At 46.3% G+C, this 19798-nt stretch overlaps 1 protein-coding gene across 1 annotated transcript in view; it reads right to left on the reverse strand.

Annotated features, from left to right (window-relative positions):
• The window catches only part of LOC139280221 (acyl-CoA (8-3)-desaturase-like), a 70120-nt gene that overhangs the window by 41847 nt on the left and 8475 nt on the right, over positions 1-19798 (reverse strand). The window contains exons 2-4 of the mRNA XM_070899834.1: positions 3911-4021; positions 2387-2584; positions 520-623 (exon numbers count right to left, since the gene is read on the reverse strand). Coding sequence (XP_070755935.1) covers positions 520-623; positions 2387-2584; positions 3911-4021 — 413 coding nt within the window. The remainder of the gene's footprint in view (positions 1-519; positions 624-2386; positions 2585-3910; positions 4022-19798) is intronic.

Raw genomic sequence — 19798 nt, forward strand, 5'->3', positions numbered from 1 at the left:
TGCCCGGGAGGGGCGAGCCGGTGCGCAGCGCCCCTGGTTGCGACACCATTTTGTAATTTGTTCTCTGGGGACACGTGGCGCCCCGCAGCGCGCCCTAGTGGGAACACATGGGAAAGCGGGCAGTCCGAGCTGTTCCGGCCGCGGTGAGGGAAGGAATGAATACCCGAGGTGCGTGCGATTGGGGTTCTTTTGGGGAATGCTTTTGGTGGCATTTCTGACGATTTTTTTCCCCCCCACAGGGAAGCCTCTCTATGCGCGCTCCCATGCTGGCTCTTAGCTCAGGCTTTTCAGTTGCTCAGCCGGCCTAGCGCTCTAAGAGAGGTGTGTAACGCCTCCCTTAGCGCTCCGCTCCACCCTCAGGGCCCAGCCTGGTGAACTTTGTGGCTGCAGATACAAACCATTACCCTGCACAAAATTTACCACCCGCTGCCATTAACGCCCGAATTTCGCTCCAATCGAATTTCACCCCAGTGTATAATACAGGAGTTACAGCAGACAGGCAACAAAACCAGCGTGACCCCCTTCAGGTGGCCGATGATAAACTTGTGCACAAGATGGTTCCACTTGGATTTGCTGAACACAGAGAGGTGCCCGAAGTCATGCTGCAGCCAACCACCCTGAGCCTTGAAAACAAGACCACAGGACACAACGTTACAACTAAATACCAAGAGCACGCCACAGCCCCCACAACAATTCTCACCAACCAAGACGTTCATGGTACCTGTTATGTATGTTAACTGGGTTTTACCTGCCAACAGAGGGCGCGACTGTCGGAGTGCTAATGGTCACTGGCAGACACGTGAAAGCCGTGTATATAATGTTGGCAGCCATGTTGAATCCTCACATTGAGAGTAAATAAACTGGAGTGAGGTCATGCCTGAACTAGCTCACCGTACTTAGCCTCGTGGAGTTATTCGATATTTAACAGTACTGTGGCCAGTCTGAGTTACACAGGCTGGTGATTGAATGGCTCTTCATACTAAGCATAGAAACCAGAAGGTCCCACATTGGATTCCTCATCTTTGTCCAGACTGAATCTTATCAGATAACGAGGGGGCTCGACAGGGTGGACATTTCCATTCATAGGGGAAACTAAAACTAGGGGACATAGTCTCAGAATCAGGGGCCGTCCATTTAAAACTGAGATGTGGAGGAATTTCTTCTCTCAGAGGGTTGTAAATCTGTGGAATTTGCTGCCTCAGAGAGCTGTGGAGGCTGGGACATTGAATATATTTAAGGCGGAGATAGACAGATCTTGGAGCGATAAGGGAATAAAGGGTTATGGGGAGCAGGCAGGGAAGTGGAGTTGAGGCCAAGATCAGATCAGCCATGGTCTTATTGAATGGCGGAGCAGGCTCGAGGGGCCAAATGGACTACTCCTGTGCCTATTTCTTATGATCCTGAATATGCTGGCTAGAACAAGCTTATGCAAAGCAATTGGAGTGAAATACACCTTGTGGTATGCAGAAACCCCTAGTCACACGGCGACTGGGGTAACATACAGTTTATGGGCCTGGTATACGGTAACTGGGGTCGACATGGCTCACTGGCAGCCAGAGCTTTTTATTATATTATATTACATACATTGGGCAGATGGATTGACGTAACCCACTGCACACAATGCATGTCCCAGCTAACATGCCAGCTGGAGGCGCGTAGGACGAATTCACCGAGTTACGCAGCCACGAAGTGCGAACCGTATAAGATTATGAGGGGGCTTGACAAGGTGATTGCAGAGAGGATGTTTCCACTGATGGGAGAGACTAGAACTAGAGGGCATGATCTTAGAATAAGGGGCCGCCCATTTAAAACTATGATGAGGAGAAGTTTCTTCTCTCAGAGGGTTGTAAATCTGTGGAATTCACTGCCTCAGAGAGCTGTGGAAGCCGGGACATTGAATAAATTTAAGACAGAGATAGACAGTTTCTTAACTGACAAGGGATTAAGGGGTTATGGGGAGCGGGCGGGGAAGTGGACCCGAGTCCATGATCGGATCAGCCATAATCGTATTAAAAGGCTGGAGCAGGCTCGAGGGGCCGTATGGCCTACTCCTGCTCCTATTTCTTATGTTCTTAGTGTTGTGTCTGTAATGTACTTATGAATGACTCCACGTGGCAATGTGTTGTACTCAAACTGTAGTGACCTTGGTCCTTTATTCCAAACTCCAGAGTGAGGTACAAGCATGGTGGGCAGCCTTTTATACTGGGCCTGGCAGGAAACCCCCGGTCTCCACCAGTTGCACCCTCTAGTGGTGCCAGCATGTATATACACAGAGTAAACCTTATTGATAGTACATCAGGAAAACAAGTCTACATCTTATGCAACCACACGGTGACTACACAGAGAGTATATCCATAGTCTGCATATACAACACTGAAGAACCCACCTGTACAGTGCCCAGAAGAGCTGTGCTGATCAGAAAGGGGACAAGGGAGGCACCAAAATACCACAGGGTGAGCCAAGCCGCAGCTTCAAGCAGCAGAAGGTGCGCCAGCAGTCCAGCGAAGAACAGCTTATTCGGCTGTAGGAGGCCCGTCCTTTCCACCACGGCACGCAGCTCTCGGAAATCATCCGTCGCGGGTTTCTGAGAGCAGAAACGGAGAAAATGACCCATCAGTTCAGTCTCAAAAACAGAAAGTGCTACTCCCTCAGCGAGAATAGAATCTCACCTGGAGCAACCATGGCACAGCGAAAACTTTCCGCTGTTTTGGTTTTTAAAAAAGTGTGCAGAAATAAAATGCCAGCAGCATTCTTCCAAATAATATTTTAAAACAGATGGATATTTCCGTTGCAGGTATTAACAGGACAGCACCCTAAATATATCTGTCCCAGGCATTCATGGCAGCATCAACAATTATCTACATAAAAGACAGAAGGACTTTCATTTATATAGCGCCTTTCATGTAGATAATGTAGATATGTGAGGTTATCCACTTCGGGGGAAAAAACAGGGAGGCAGAATCTGAATGGTGACAGATTAGGAAAAGGGAAAGGTGCAACCAGATCTGGGTGTCATGGTTCATCAGTCATTGAAAGTGGGCATGCAGGTACAGCAGGCGGTGAGAAGGCAAATCGTATGCTGGCCTTCATAGCGAGGGGATTTGAGTATAGGAGCAAGGAGGTCTTACTGCAGTTGTACAGGTCCTTAGTGAGGCCTCACCTAGAATATTGTGTTCAGTTTTGTTCCCCTAATTTGAGGAAGGCCATTCTTGCTATTGAGGGAGTGCAGCGAAGGTTCACCAGACTGATTCCCGGGATGGCAGGACTGACATATGAAAAAAGACTGGATTGACTAGGCTTATATTCACTGGAATTTAGAAGAATGAGAGGGGATCTCATAGAAACATAAAATTCTGACGGGATTGGACAGGTTAGATGCATGAAGAATGTTCCCGATGTTGGGGAAGTCCAGAACCAGGGGTCACAGTCTAAGGATAAGGGGTAAGCTATTTAGGACCGATGAGGAGAAACTTCTTCACCCAGAGAGTGGTGAACCTGTGGAATTCTCTACCACAGAAAGTTGTTGTGGTCAGTTCGTTAGATATATTCAAAAGGGAGTTAGATGTGACCCTTACGGCTATAGGGATCAAGGGGTGTGGCGAGAAAGCAGGAATGGGGTACTGAAGTTGCATGATCAGCCATGATCATATTGAATGGTGGTGCAGGCTCGAAGGGCCGAATGGCCTACTCCTGCACCTATTTTCTATGTTTCTATGACCTCAGTATGACCCAAAATCAACCACAAAGTACTTTTGGAGCATAATGTAGGAAACGCAAGAGTCAATTTGTGCACAGCAAGGTCCCATAAACAGTAATGTGATCGTGACCAGATATTCTCTTTTAGGGATAAATGTTGGCCGGGACCCATTTAAGGAGAGTCTGCAGAACACTGTCTGGAGAAGGTACTCACATTTTTCCACGATTCCAAGCTGGGCTGGTCAGGCGCAAGCTCTCCAATCAGCAGGGAGTTCAGGTACTTGCTCACCAGCCTCTTATCAATATGGAAGGCAGTGAAGGGATCCTAAAGAAAGACACTGGTAGTTATCCGGAGTAAAATGCCCTGATTTATACAGACAATGTGGTATAGACCGCATAATAAGATTTTAAAATGTATCATAAGTTCATTTTTTTCTCTGGCGAAACCCAGGTGAAAGGTCAAGTCCAAACACAAGGAGAGACTAGAACTAGGGAGCATAATCTCAGAATAAGGGGCCGCCCATTTAAAACTGAGATGAGGAGGAATTTCTTCTCTCAGAGGGTTGTAAATCTGTGGAATTCACTGCCTCAGAGAGCTGTGGAAGCCGGGACATTGAATACATTTAAGACAGAGATAGACAGTTTATCATCACAGGCAATACCTCGGATTCGAGGAGGACTTGCTTCCATTCCTGAAGTGAGTTTTTTGGTGGCTGAACAGCCCAATACGAGAGCCACAGTCCCCGTCACAGGTGGAACCGAGGGTGGGACTGGTTTGCCGCATGCTCTTTCCGCTGCCTGCGCTTGATTTCTGCATGCTCTCAGCGTTGAGACTTGAGGTGCTCAGCGCCCTCCCGGATGCACTTTTTCCACTTAGGGCGGTCTTTGGCCGGGGACTCCCAGGTGTCAGTGGGGATGTTGCACTTTATCAGGGAGGCTTTGAGGGTGTCCTTGTAACGTTTCCTCTGCCCACCTTTGGCTCGTTTGCCATGAGGGAGTTCCGAGTAGAGCGCTTGCTTTGGGAGTCTCGTGTTTGGCACGCGAACGATGTGGCCCGCCCAGCGGAGCTGATCGAGTGTGGTCAGGAAATAAGGGGTTATGGGGAGCGAGCAGGGAAGTGGACCTGAGTCCATGATCAGATCAGCCATGATCATATTAAATGGCGGAGCAGGCTCGAGGGGCCATATGGCCTACTCCGGCTCCTATTTCTTATGACACCACCAAAGTTAAAAAGAGTAGGGCTGAAGACGAGGTATATTGGGAAGTTGATCCCAAACTTGCCCGTTGAATGTAGGAGGAAGGGAAGCAAAGAATTTCACAATTTTGAAGCTTTAGGAAAGATTGCCCTTGAACTTGCAGTCAGAGGCTTCCCGCGGGGAAATGCCTCCGATCCCCAAATAAAAGGCCCGCATACCTGGTTGTTCGGGAGGTATGGAGACTCGTGGTCCTGGGCCTCCCCGGGCACATGCAGGTAGAGGCCACGTATCTCAGGGGTGCAAGTGGTTCGCGAGCATCCCCGGGATCACGTGGGCCAGCCCAACCAATGACAGAAGGGGATCCACATTCATGCTGATGTATGGAAACCCCGTAAGTATGAATGGGAATACCCCAAAAATACAGCGACACCTCAAATCATTGTTTTTTTTTGGAAACCATCACACATTTCAAATGAATTAAAATGGCATTTAGTTAAATATTTAAAACTAAAAATATAATTTTTTGAAAAATAAAATCACATGGCTAAAAATAAATGTCCCTTATTTCACAGGTTTCTAAATGTATAAATGATTGATAATTTTATTTTTCTGTCTTTTTTTAAAACTCTTACGCCGGCAAAAGCAGGCTTTACACTTGCTTTTACCAGGGATAAGGTTTTCGTGGGCATTTGCTGGTCGGAAGTTGGGCAGAGAGCCAAACTCTTCACCCGCGGATGCCATATTCCAGGGGATGCGGAGGATCTGTCAATTTTGACAGATCGCAAGTTCCGGGTTTTTGACCTTGCACAGCATATGCCTAAACCCCGAACTTGTGCGGCCCTTGCGGGCATATACGCATCTCATACAGGCCAGTAGGGGTCGCTAATTACAGCTCAATGAGTCAGAGTAAGTGCAACATAGTAAGGACTCGGGGCGGAGGAAGGTCGGGATCGAGTGCGGGCAGGACCCGGTGGAATGTTACAGATTGCTTAGACCAGCAAATATTATAATAGTATTGAAAGAATAAAGCGTCAAGAAAGCATGAGATGGGGAGACAGAGGTTGAAGGCGAGAAGTGAGAGCGGCATTGCCCACCTGTTGGCAAGCCTCTTACTTTAACCTGTTGTTAGAGCGAGTTGGTGGTCGTGGCTCTGTGGCCTAAGGTTTCCCCCTCACAGTACGATTTCAGAGCAGGGTGTGTGTCCGTTGCTTATTTTAGCTGAGTTACGGCAGCCTTATATTGGGTGGGTCCTTGAGGTTTCCAGGAGACAATTTGAACCCGAGCCAATGGAGCCAGACACAGGTTGTGTAACTGAAAAAGTTACTGCGGAGACACAGATTAGCTCATTTGAACAATAAATTGCTTCATTTGCTGAACTGATTACTTTTGCTAAAGTAACAATAATGGTCATCATTTCCAATTCAAACTGTTAAATAGTTGTTGGGATCCAACTGAAAAGTAAGCTCTATCCAGAGCCATATTTCTGCCATTTCTGTCACAATTAGTTTTCTTTTTCCTTCGATGTTATTTGTAAATGGTTATGGATGCTTTTTAAAGCCCTTTACTCAGCACAACTGTGCAGCAACATTAATGTTTGACTCTGTCGGCAGCAGATTAAGAGAATTGGGCAGCAGCTGCCAGCAAAAGTGAGTCAGGAGAGAGCTGGTCCCTGATCGGGAGAGTCAGCAGGGAGCTTATCCTGTATGGCTCAGAGATATGGACCATGTACAGTAGACACCTCAAGTCGCTGGAGAAATACCACCAACGATGCCTCCGCAAGATTCTACAAATCCCCTGGGAGGACAGACGCACCAACATCAGTGTCTTCGACCAAGCCAACATCCCCAGCATTGAAGCACTGACCACACTTGATCAGCTCCGCTGGGCCGGCCACATTGTCCACATGCCTGACTCAAGACTTCCAAAGCAAGCGCTCTACTCGGAACTCCTTCACGGCAAGCGAGCCCAAGGTGGGCAGAGGAAACATTACAGGGACACCCTCAAAGTTTCCCTGATAAAGTGCAACATCCCCACTGACACCTGGGAGTCCCTGGCTAAAGATCGCCCTAAGTGGAGGAAGTGCATCCGGGAGGGCGCTGAGCACCTCGAGTCTCGTCGCTGAGAACATGCAGAAATCAAGCGCAGGCTGCGGAAAGAGCGTGCGGCAAATCTATCCCACCCTCCCTTACCCTCAATGACTATCTGTCTCACCTGTGACAGAGACTGTGGCTCTCGTATTGGACTGTTCAGCCAACTAACGACTCATTTTAAGAGTGGAAGCAAGTCTTCCTCGATTCCGAGGGACTGCCTATGATGCTGATGATGGTCCCAGATCGGGAGAGTCAGGAGAAACATAACAACATAAGAAATAGGAACAGGAGTAGGCCATTTGACCCCTTGAGCCTGCTCCGCCATTCAATACGTTCATGGCTGATCAGATCATGGACTCAGCTCCACTTCCCTGCCCGCTCCCCATAACCCTTTATTCCCTTATCGCTCAAAAATCTGTCTATCTCCACCTTAAATATATTCAATGACCCAGCCTCCACAGCTCTCTGGGGCAGAGAATTCCACAGATTTACAACCCTCAGAGTAGAAATTCCTCCTCATCTCAGTTTTAAATGGGCGGCCCCTTATTCTGAGACTATGTCCCCTAGTTTTAGTTTCCCCTATGAATGGAAATATCTTCTCTGCATCCACCTTGTCGAGCGCCCTCATTATCTTACATGTTTCGATAAGATCACCTCTCATTCTTTTGAACTCCAATGAGTATAGGCCCAACCTACTCAACCTATCCTCATAAGTCAACCCCCTCATCTCCGGAATCAACCTAGTGAACCTTCTCTGAACAGCGTCCAATGCAAGTATATCCTTCCTTTAATACGGAGACCAAAACTGTACGCAGTACTCTAGGTGTGGCCTCACCAATACCCTGTACAGTTGTAGCAGGACTTCTCTGCTTTTATACTCTATTCCCCCTTGCAATAAAGGCCAACATTCCATTTGCCTTCCTGATCACTTGCTGTACCTGCATACTAACTTTTTGTGTTTCATACACAAGGATCCCCAGGTCCCTCTGTACTGCAGCACTTTGCAATTTTTCTCCATTTAAATTATAATGTTTTTTTTCTATTTTTTCTGCCAAAGTGGATAACCTCACATTTTCCCACATCATACTCCATCTGCCAAATTTATGCCCACTCACTTAGCCTGTCTATATCCCTTTGTAGATTTTTTGTGTCCTCCTCACAATTTGCTTTCCCACCCATCTTTGTATCATCAGCAAACTTGGCTACATTACACTCGGTCCCTTCATCCAAATCATTAATATAGATTGGAAATAGTTGAGGTCCCAGCACTGATCCCTGTGGCACCTCACTAGTTACTGTTTGCCAACCGGAGAAGCTGGCCCCAGATCGGGAGAGTCATAAAAACATAGAAACATAGAAAATAGATGCAGGAGTAGGCCATTCGGCGCATCGAGCCTGCACTACCATTCAATATGATCATGGCTGATCATGCAACTTCAGTACCCCATTCCTGCTTTCTCTCCATACCCCTTGATCCCTTTAGCCGTAAGGGCCACATCTAGCTCCCTTTTGAATATATCTAACGAACTGGCATCAAACAACTTTCTGTGGTAGGGAATTCCATAGGTTCACAACTCTCTGAGTGAAGAAGTTTCTCCTCATCTCGGTTCTAAATGGCTTACCCCTTATCCTTAGACTGTGACCCCTGGTTCTGGACTTCCCCAACAGTGGGAACATTCTTCCTGCATCTAACCTGTCTAAACCCAGTTAGGAGGGAGATGGTCCCTGATCGGGAGAGTCAGGGGAGAGGGTCTCTGATCGGGAGAGTCAGGGGAGAGGGTCCTTGATCGGGAGAGTCAGGGGAGAGGGTCTCTGATCGGGAGAGTCAGGGGAGAGGGTCCCTGATCGGGAGAGTCAGGGGAGAGGGTCCCTGATCGGGAGAGTCAGGGGAGAGGGTCTCTGATTGGGAGAGTCAGGGGAGAGGGTCCCTGATCGGGAGAGTCAGGGGAGAGGGTCCCTGATCGGGAGAGTCAGGGGAGAGGGTCCCTGATCGGGAGAGTCAGGGGAAAGAGTCTCTGATCGGGAGAGTCAGGGGAGATGGCCCGGATCGGGAGAGTCAGGGGAGAGGGTCTCTGATCGGGAGAGTCAGGGGAGAGGGTCTCTGATCGGGAGAGTCAGGGGAGAGGGTCCCTGATCGGGAGAGTCAGGGGAGAGGGTCCCTGATCGGGAGAGTCAGGGGAGAGGGTCTCTGATCGGGAGAGTCAGGGGAGAGGGTCCCTGATCGGGAGAGTCAGGGGAGAGGGTCTCTGATCGGGAGAGACAGGGGAGAGGGTCTCTGATCGGGAGAGTCAGGGGAGAGGGTCCCTGATCGGGAGAGTCAGGGGAGAGGGTCCCTGATCGGGAGAGTCAGGGGAGAGGGTCTCTGATCGGGAGAGTCAGGGGAGAGGGTCTCTGATCGGGAGAGTCAGGGGAGAGGGTCCCTGATCGGGAGAGTCAGGGGAGAGGGTCTCTGATCGGGAGAGTCAGGGGAGCGGGTCCCTGATCGGGAGAGTCAGGGGAGAGGGTCCCTGATCGGGAGAGTCAGGGGAGAGGGTCTCTGATCGGGAGAGTCAGGGGAGAGGGTCCCTGATCGGGAGAGTCAGGGGAGAGGGTCCCTGATCGGGAGAGTCAGGGGAGAGGGTCTCTGAACGGGAGAGTCAGGGGAGAGGGTCTCTGAACGGGAGAGTCAGGGGAGATGGCCCGGATCGGGAGAGTCAGGGCAGATGGCCCGGATCGGGAGAGTCAGGGGAGATGGCTCGGATCGGGAGAGTCAGGGGAGATGGCCCGGATCGGGAGAGTCAGGGGAGATGGCCCAGATCGGGAGAGTCACGGGAGAGCAGCGCAAGATTGAAACTGGGTGTGAGCTCAAAACCCAGGTCGGAGATAGCGATAGATCAGCACATTTAAGGGCTGGAACAATGTATCCAGGCATTTCCCATAGCAGAGTGAGATTTAATGACTGAATCTGAACCTATTTTCAAGTATTTGTAGTTAGTGCAAGAGGCAAAATGTTATAAATGGGGCTTGTCCAGGGCTGTGCCAGTTACCAGGCCTGTTAAATTAGAAGACTTGTAACTCCTTGTAGTAATACGTTACAGAGTCCGTCACTCAAACATTCCCCAAAGGACTGGCTCTAATGATCCCCAACATCTGATTGTAAGCAATCTGCAGCCAAAGAGCTGTTGATCACAACACCGTTGTGTGACTGGATCCAAAGGGCACTGTGGTGTGACTGGGCCTGAAAGACTGCAGTAAACATACTGAGCTTAGGGAATTACAGTGAAAAGGCATCATCGAAGCAGCACGGAGACTTAGAGAAAGACTGCAGCTTCAGAAACAGCAGAGACATCCATCAATAAACCAGCCAGTAATTAAATACACACACACACACACACATCACTGTGTCTCTCAGATCAGTCCATCAACATGTTTGTTACAGTACTGAGAGAGAGGATTTAGTAACTATCTATAAAGTTAGATTGGAAATACAATACTGTTCATAACCAGTGTAGGGCCACTATCACGCCAAAATCAGACAGGGACATATTGCCTACATAAATCATAGTGATACATTTAAACATTTTATTATTGGGTGGTTAAAGCAGAGAAATATACTGTACACATCCGGAACAGGCACCACTCTATACAGGCAGTAGGAGGGTGGGAAGATTCAATAGCATGTAATGATATACGGGTAAATTCATGCTCCTAGAGGTGAGTCACACTCGAAGTATGGATTGGAAACAGGACTATAATCTGTCAGGCCGATTCTGTCTGATTCTACCTTCAAGCATGGCTCCTTGGACAGTATGCAGGGTCGGTGAATTTACCCTGTGGTGCGAAGGCTTCTTTACCGCAACACAGCTCAGTGTCTCATACCAACGTGAGCATATCATTTGGAGACATTTCTTAAACAATCTCTAAGCAATTGGCAGGCAGCTCCAACAGAGCACACTGAAACTAGCAATCTGTGAACAGGGACCAAACTACTGCTGCGTTAACCCCAATAACATTATTTTTCACTCGAACTTGAATTATAAAGGACCTCAAAATAAATTCAAAACCTGAAATTACTACATAAACACACAATTTCAAAACTGGTGTCAGACGCTAGTTAAATGCCATACAGGTTATCTCAGAAATCACAGGTCACAGGAGACTCCCGACAAGTATCTGCAAGTAAATCACTGCAGTTTATCCGGTTCAATAAACAGAATTCTCTACAATTACACAGTGAGTAACCATATCCTGCTGAATAAACAGGAACTGTACAAATACACAATGAGCAACATCACCGTGCTGAATTAACAGAAACTCTGTACAATCACATAGCAAAAAAAACCCGGAACTCCCTCGGGTTACCCAGGGGGAAGAGTTACCGCTTTGGACACAATCGGGAAATTGAGCGCAAATCGCACTTGAAACTGCGATGGTCGGGTTACAGTTCAAGTTTCCGCTAAAAAGCATTTGCAAAATCACAAACGTGAATTCTTCCATCGGGCAGCCTAATAGAAAATCATTGTCTTTTTTCTTTGTATTAAAAAAAATTAATTGATACATTTAAGAGTGGTAACCTGGTGCATTTATTAATAAAGCTGAAAATGGATTTATCACAAAAAATAAGCATTTTTAATAAGAGTGTGAGTAACATGATTTGAAATAATTGAAAATGACTTAAAAAAAACTATACTGAACCACTTTCTAGTTTTATTGGTGTACATTAGTTAGTTTCTTGGTACATTAAATGTTGTACAATATAAAAACTTTAAAAACGAACCTACCGGTGCCTATACACCGAAGAAAATGAGCTTAATTTGAAAAGCCTCCTCGAACGGCCGCAATCAGCGGAAACTCACCATCCTCGTTATTTCGCTCTGGAGGCGTGACCAGTTTTGTGGCTTCGGGCAAAATTATCTTGAAAACAGCGTTAACAATCACATAAACTCAATGGGGCAGAATTTCCGGTCGCGCTCTTCCCGCGGGCAAACGACAGAAAAAGAGAAAAAAGATGCGCACTTATCTGTTGCTGCTGCGCCCGTTGGAACTTCCGAGCCTGAGGCCTCCCGTAACTGCGCGTCACAGCGCGTGCACGTGGGGACGTGCGCGGGCCGGGGAGCTAGAGACAGCAGCCAATCAGCTGTAGTATAGATTCTCATTCATAGTAATCGGAGTTCCGTAAGTCCGGAACTCCTATTACTATGAATGAGAACCCCCCCCTCTCCCCAAACACCCAAAACACAATAAAAATTAGAAAATAAACTACATATTTAATTCATTTAAATTAAAGTTGCTATAAAAAAAATATTTTCCTGACTTTTTAAAAAGTTTTTTTAATTAAGCCTTAAAATAAACTTACCGTAGTGGGGAGGGTTTTTAACAATAAAATGTTTTTTTCTAATTTTATTTTAAAATGTTTCTGTGTATTTTTAAACACTTGCGCCTGTAAAAGGAGGCTTTACGCGGCTTTTTCAGGCGCAAGATTTTTGAGGTCATTTGCTGGGGCAAGATGTTCGTAAATATCTGAAATCTTGTCCTGCAAGTGTCTTCGCTCCCGGTATGCGCGTGATCTGTCAAGCCAGAAGCTTGACAGTTCGGAAAAGCCGGTTTTCTGCGCATGCGAATTGCGCGCCGAAACCCGGCTTTTCCGATGCCTTCCTGGGTCTGTAGAAACTTCGTACGGACCTGGGACATCGGAATTCCAGCATCAATATATGCATGACCTAAGTTACGCTCAAACTTCTCAGAGATTGTGTGCTGGTTTGGCTGTACCGCGATTTCATCCAGATTGTGCTGTTAAAACTAGTGTAGACTAACGGAAACTCTAGGCCACAGTAAGTAACCTTGAGCATACCGAAAAAAACAGAAATTTTGTAGAGAGTGAGATCCTTACCCTGCTGAGAAAGTATGACGCCTGCATCTGCGCACATTCTGAGGCTGAACTCCAGGATATAATCAACGTATTTACCGAGGCATACGAAAGCATGGGCCTTACGCTTAACATCCGTAAGACAAACGTCCTCCACCAGCCTGTCCTCGCCGCACAGCACCGCCCCCCAGTCATCAAGATCCACGGCGCGGCCCTCAACAACGTGGACCATTTCCCGTATCTCGAGAGCCTCTTATCAACAAAGGCAGACATTGATGCGGAGATTCAGCATCGCCTCCAGTGCGCCAGTGCAGCCTTCGGCCGCCTGAGGAAAAGAGTGCTCGAAGACCAGGCCCTCAAAAATCTACCACCAAGCTCATGGTCTACAGAGCTGCAGTAATACCCGCCCTCCTGTATGGCTCCGAGACATGGACGGTGTACAGAAGACACCTCAAGTCGCTGGAGATATACCACCAACGATGTCTCCACAAGATCCAACAAATCTCCTGGGAGGACAGGCGCACCAACATCAGTGTCCTCGTCCAGGCTAACATCCCCAGCATTGAAGCACTGACCACACTCGATCAACTTTGCTGGGTGTCATGTATTAGAAACATAGAAACATAGAAAATAGGTGCAGGAGTAGGACATTCAGCCCTTCGAGCCTGCACCGCCATTCAATGAGTTCATGGCTGAACATGCAACTTCAGTATCCCCTTCCTGCTTTCTCGCCATACCCCTTGATCCCCCTAGTAGTAAGGACTTCATCTAACTCCCTTTTGAATATATTTAGTGAATTGGCCTCAACTACTTTCTGTGGTAGAGAATTCCACAGGTTCACCACTCTCTGGGTGAAGAAGTTTCTCCTCATCTTGGTCCTAAATGGCTTACACCTTATCCTTAGACTGTGACCCCTGGTTCTGGACTTCCCCAACATTGGGAACATTCTTCTTGCATCTAACCTGTCTAAACCCGTCAGAATTTTAAACGTTTCTATGAGATCCCCTCTCATTCTTCTGAACTCCAATGAATACAAGCCCAGTTGATCCAGTCTTTCTTGATAGGTCAGTCCCACCATCCCGGGAATCAGTCTGGTGAATCTTCGCTGCACTCCCTCAATAGCAAGAATGTCCTTCCTCAAGTTAGGAGACCAAAACTGTACACAATACTCCAGGTGTGGCCTCACCAAGGCCCTGTACAACTGTAGCAACACCTCCCTGCCCCTGTCCTCAAATCCCCTCGCTATGAAGGCCAACATGCCATTTGCTTTCTTAACCATCTGCTGTACCTGCATGCCAACCTTCAATGACTGATGTACCATGACACCCAGGTCTCGTTGCACCTCCCCTTTTCCTAATCTGTCACCATTCAGATAATAGTCTGTCTCTCTGTTTTTACCACCAAAGTGGATAACCTCACATTTATCCACATTATACTTCATCTGCCATGCATTTGCCCACTCACCTAACCTATCCAAGTCACTCTGCAGCCTCATAGCATCCTCCTCGCAGCTCACACTGCCACCCAACTTAGTGTCATCCGCAAATTTGGAGATACTACATTTAATCCCCTCATCTAAATCATTAATGTACAATGTAAACAGCTGGGGCCCCAGCACAGAACCTTGCGGTACCTCACTAGTCACTGCCTGCCATTCTGAAAAGTACCCATTTACTCCTACTCTTTGCTTCCTGTCTGACAACCAGTTCTCAATCCACGTCAGCACACTACCCCCAATCCCATGTGCTTTAACTTTGCACATTAATCTCTTGTGTGGGACCTTGTCGAAAGCCTTCTGAAAGTCCAAATATACCACATCAACTGGTTCTGCCTTGTCCACTTTACTGGAAACATCCTCAAAAAATTCCAGAAGATTTGTCAAGCATGATTTCCTTTTCACAAATCCATGCTGACTTGGACCTATCATGTCACCTCTTTCCAAATGCGCTGCTATGACATCCTTAATAATTGATTCCATCATTTTACCCACTACTGAGGTCAGGCTGACCGGTCTATAATTCCTTGTTTTCTCTCCCTCCTTTTTAAAAAAGTGGGGTTACATTGGCTACCCTCCACTCGATAGGAACTGATCCAGAGTCAATGGAATGTTGGAAAATGACTGTCAATGCATCCACTATTTCCAACGCCACCTCCTTAAGTACTCTGGGATGCAGTCCATCAGGCCCTGGGGATTTATCGGCCTTCAATCCCATCAATTTCCCCAACACAATTTCCCGACTAATAAAGATTTCCCTCAGTTCCTCCTCCTTACTAGATCCTCTGACACCTTTAATATCCGGAAGGTTGTTTGTGTCCTCCTTAGTGAACACCGAACCAAAGTATTCAACTGTCATTGTAACCCATGTATAAACTGACCTAAGTTGTACACCGTGAGAACATTGACCACTAGGTGGTGAACCTGTGGGAGACACTCCTAACCTGGACTTTCAGGTATAAAAGGGGAAGCACCACCCACCTTCTGCACTTCAGTGCTGGCTAATAAAGGTTACTGGTCACAGAGTGATCTTCTCTCAAGTATGGGCCTCATGTGCATTTATACTGTATAGTAAGGACATATTACTGCCATTGAGGGAGTGCAGTGAAGGTTCACCAGACTGATTCCCGGGATGGTGTGACTGACTTATCAAGAAAGACTGGATCAACTGGGCTTGTATTCACTGGAGTTCAGAAGAATGAGAGGGGACCTCATAGAAACGTTTAAAATTCTGACGGGTTTAGACAGGTTAGATGCAGGAAGAATGTTCCCAATGTTGAGGAAGTCCAGAACCAGGGGTCACAGTCAAAGGATAAGGGGTAAGCCATTTAGGACCGAAATGAGGAGAAACTTCTTCACCCAGAGAGTGGTGAACCTGTGGAATTCTCTACCACAGAAAGTAGTTGAGGCCAATTCACTAAATATATTCAAAAGGGAGTTAGATGAAGTCCTTACTACTCGGAGGATCAAGGGGTATGGCGAGAAAGCAGGAAGGGGGTACTGAAGTTGCATGTTCAGTCATGAACTCATTGAATGGCGCTGAAGGCTAGAAGGGCCGAATGGCCTACTCCTGCACCTATTTTTCTATGTTTCCATGTTTCTACTGGGCAGGCCACATAGTTCTCATGCCAGATACGAGACTCCCAAAGCAGCCGCTCTATGTGGAGCTCCTTCACGGCAAACGAGCCAAAGGTGGGCAGCGGAAACGTTACAAGGACACTCTCAAAGCCTCCCTGATAAAGTGCAACATCACCACTGACACCTGGGAGTCCCTGGCCAAAGACCGCCCTAAGTGGAGAAAGTGCATCCGGGAGGGCGCTGAGCACCTCGAGTCTCGTTGCCGAGAGCATGCAGAAATCAAGCGCAGGCAGCGGAAGGAGCATGCGGCAAACCAGTCCTGCCCAACTCTTCCCTCAACGACTATCTGTCCTACCTGTGACAGGGACTGTGACTCTCGTGTTGGACTGTTCAGCCACCAAAGAACTCACTTCAGGAGTGGAAGCAAGTCTTCCTCGATTCCGAAGGACTGGCTATGATGAAAGCGGCAAGCCGTACTGTTTTACTTCTGATTTGGAGAAATTAATATTTATATAATATAACACATTATAATAGCATTCACAATGCATGAAATGCAGATTACAACAGAGATCGACTATCGATCTCTCAGACTATTGATCGGAGCTCTGTGATTATCAGTGTCTCTAGTATTGATGAGTAATCTCCGGTAACTAGTCTGATTACCAATTAGGAATGACTAAGATTATCAGTCTCCCTCTAATTATTTGCGTTATTTTACTCTTGTTACTGATCAGCAATTTCCGATATTTGATCAGTCATCTCTCTGCAATTATATTATCAGAAATCTTTGGTAATTATTACACTCCATCCCTCATTATTGATCTTTCCAATTACTGATCGGTATCTCTCACTCAGATTCACCAGTAATCTGACTTTTGGTCATTAAACTCTGATCACTGATAAGTAACCACTCTCTCATTGATCAATCATCTCTCTGATTATTGAACAATAATCTTGGACTATTTCTCAGTAATCACTGTGATCACAGATTGTAATCTCTGATTATTGAGTACCAAACTCCATAATTATCAATGACATTCCAATTACCAAAAATGTTGATCATTAATCTCTCTAATTATTGATCTCTGATTAATAGTCAGTATGTTTTGTGATTATCCCTCTGTTACTGACTATTGATCTGCAAGCTCTCTGATTACTGGTGTAATCACTCTCCCTGATTATTGATTAGTAATCTCGGTGAGCAACAGGCTCTGATTATTGATCTGTGGTACCCTCTGATCAGTGATGAATAATCAGAGATCATTCTTGTTCTGATCAGTAATCTCTGATATTGCCTGCACCTCTCTCATTAATAGTAAATGACCAATAATCAGTGAGATTACTGATCAGTGAACGGTCCCACCCTCCGCTTAGTGATCAGTTAGCTCTTCATTATTGATCTGTAATATCTATGATTATCAGTCACTCTCTCATTGATCAAAAATCACTTTCTAATTGTTGATGTAGAATCAAAGACTAGTACAGCACAGGAGGAAGCCATTCGGCCCATCGAGTCTGTGCCAGGTCTTTCGAAGAGCAACCCAGTTAGTCTCACTCACCCGCTCTTTCTCCCTGCAATGTTTTTCTCCTTCAATTATTTATCCAATTTGCTTTTGAAGGCTACTAGTCAATCTGGTCCACCACCATATCGGGCAGCGCACTCCAAATCCTAACCACTTCTTACATCAAAAAGTTTTCCTTGTGTCGCCTCAGGTTATTTTGCCAATCACCTTAAATCTGAGCCCTCTGGTTATCGACCCTTCAGCCATTGGAAACAGTCTCTCTTTATTAACTCTATCTAAACCCTTCGTGATTTTAAACACCTCATTCATTCTCACTGAGTAATGATCAGAGATTTCTCTCCTTGATTATTGATCAGTGAACAATTTCTCTCTATTGATGAGTAATATCTGATCATCAGTCACACTCCAATTATTAGTCAATAATCGATTTTTCTCATTATTGATCTGCAATCTATGTGATCATCATATTCTTATAACCGATCAATAAACTCCCTATCAGTCTGTATCTGATTAATAACCAGGCATCTGTTAATTAGCTGATTATTGATCAGTAACTATCCTCTCAGTTATTGAAAATGATCATATGCTTTCTGATTATTGATGTGTAATCACCCACTCTCTATGATTATTGATCTATAATCTTTCTCCCAATATTGATGACCATCACTCGCTCTGATTATTTGTTAGTTTCTCTCTAATGATTGATCAATATTGTTTGTGATTATCAGTGTGTCACACTGATTAACAGTAATATCGGTGATTAACCATCTACCTCCAATTATTGATGAGCTGATTATTGATAAGTGATTTCCCCTCATTATTGATGTGCACGCACTCAGATTATTGATCAATAATCTTTTTCCTCGGACTATTGGTCAGTAACGTCAATGATCACCATTCACTTTCTGAGGATTGACCAGTTATTTTTGTGATCATCAGTCTCCCCTGATCATTAATCAGCAAATAACTCCTTCTCCAATTATTGATGAGTAATAATGCTTCCTGATTAATGATCAGTGATCCCTATGGTTATTGACTGGATCGCTCTCTCTAATTATTGACAAGTAAATGCTAACTATTTGACCCTAGTTTTTAATTTCAAGATCTAGCAGAAAATCATGGTCACTCATAAGGAAACTTTTCTTTTATCCATTCACGGGAGTTGAGCATCGCTGGCAAGGCCAGCATTTATTGGCCATCCCTAATCGCCCTTGAGAAAGTAGTGGTGTGTCGTTCTTGAACCGCTGCAGTCCGTGTGGTGAAGCTACTCCCACAAAGCAGTTAGGTATGGAATTCCAGGATTTTGACCCAGTGACGATTAAGAAACAACAATATATTTCCAAGTCAAGATGGTAGGAGAACTTGGAGGTGGTAGTGTTCCCATGTGCCTGCTGCCCTTGTCCCTCTAGGTGGTAAAGATTGCGGGTTTGGGAGGTGCTGTCGAAGAGGCCTTGGAAAATTGCCGCAATGCATCTTGTACACACTGCAGTCACGGTGCGCCGGAGGGAGTGAATGTTTAAGGTGGTAGATTGGGTGCCAATCAAGCGGGCTGCTTTGTCCTGGATGGTGTCAAACTTCATAAGTGTTGTTGGAGATGCACTCATCGAGGCGAATGGAGGTTATTCCAGCACACTGATTTGTACCTTGTAGAAGGTGAAAAGGCTTTGGGGAGTCAGCAGGTGAGTCACTCGCTGCAGAATACCCAGCCTCTGACCTGCTCTTGTAGCCACAGTATTTATGTGGCACAGACTGCTTCATTATCTGAGGAGTTGTGAATGGAACTGAACACTGTGCAATCATCAGCGAACATCCTCATTTCTGACCTTATGATGGAGGGAAAGTCATTGATGAAGCAGCTGAAGATGGTTGGGCCTAGGACACTGCCCTGAGGAACTCCTGCAGTGATGTCTTGGAGCTATGATGATTGACCTCCAACCACCACAAACATCTTCCTTTGTGCTAGGTATAACTCCAGCCAGTGGAGAGTTTTCCCCCCGATTCCCATTGACCAGTTTTGTGATGCCACACTCGGTCAAATGCTGCCTTGATCTCAAGGGCAGTCACTCTCACCTCACCTCTGGAATTCAGCTCTTTTGTCCATGTTTGGACCAAGGCTGTAACGAGGTCTGGAGCGGAGTGGTCCTGGCGGGACCCAAACTGAGCATCGGTGAGCAGGTTATTGGTGAGTAATTGCCGCTTGATAGCACTGTCGACAACACCTTCCATCACTTTGCTGATGATTGAGAATAGACTGATGGGGCGGTAATTGGCCAGATTGGATTTGTCCTGCTTTTTGTAGACAGGACATAGCTGGGCAATTTTCCACATTGTCGGATAGATGCCAGTGTTGTAGCTGTACAGAAACAGCTTGGGTA

Source organism: Pristiophorus japonicus, chromosome 14, assembly GCF_044704955.1.
Source record: "Pristiophorus japonicus isolate sPriJap1 chromosome 14, sPriJap1.hap1, whole genome shotgun sequence".
NCBI lineage: Eukaryota > Metazoa > Chordata > Chondrichthyes > Pristiophoridae > Pristiophorus > Pristiophorus japonicus.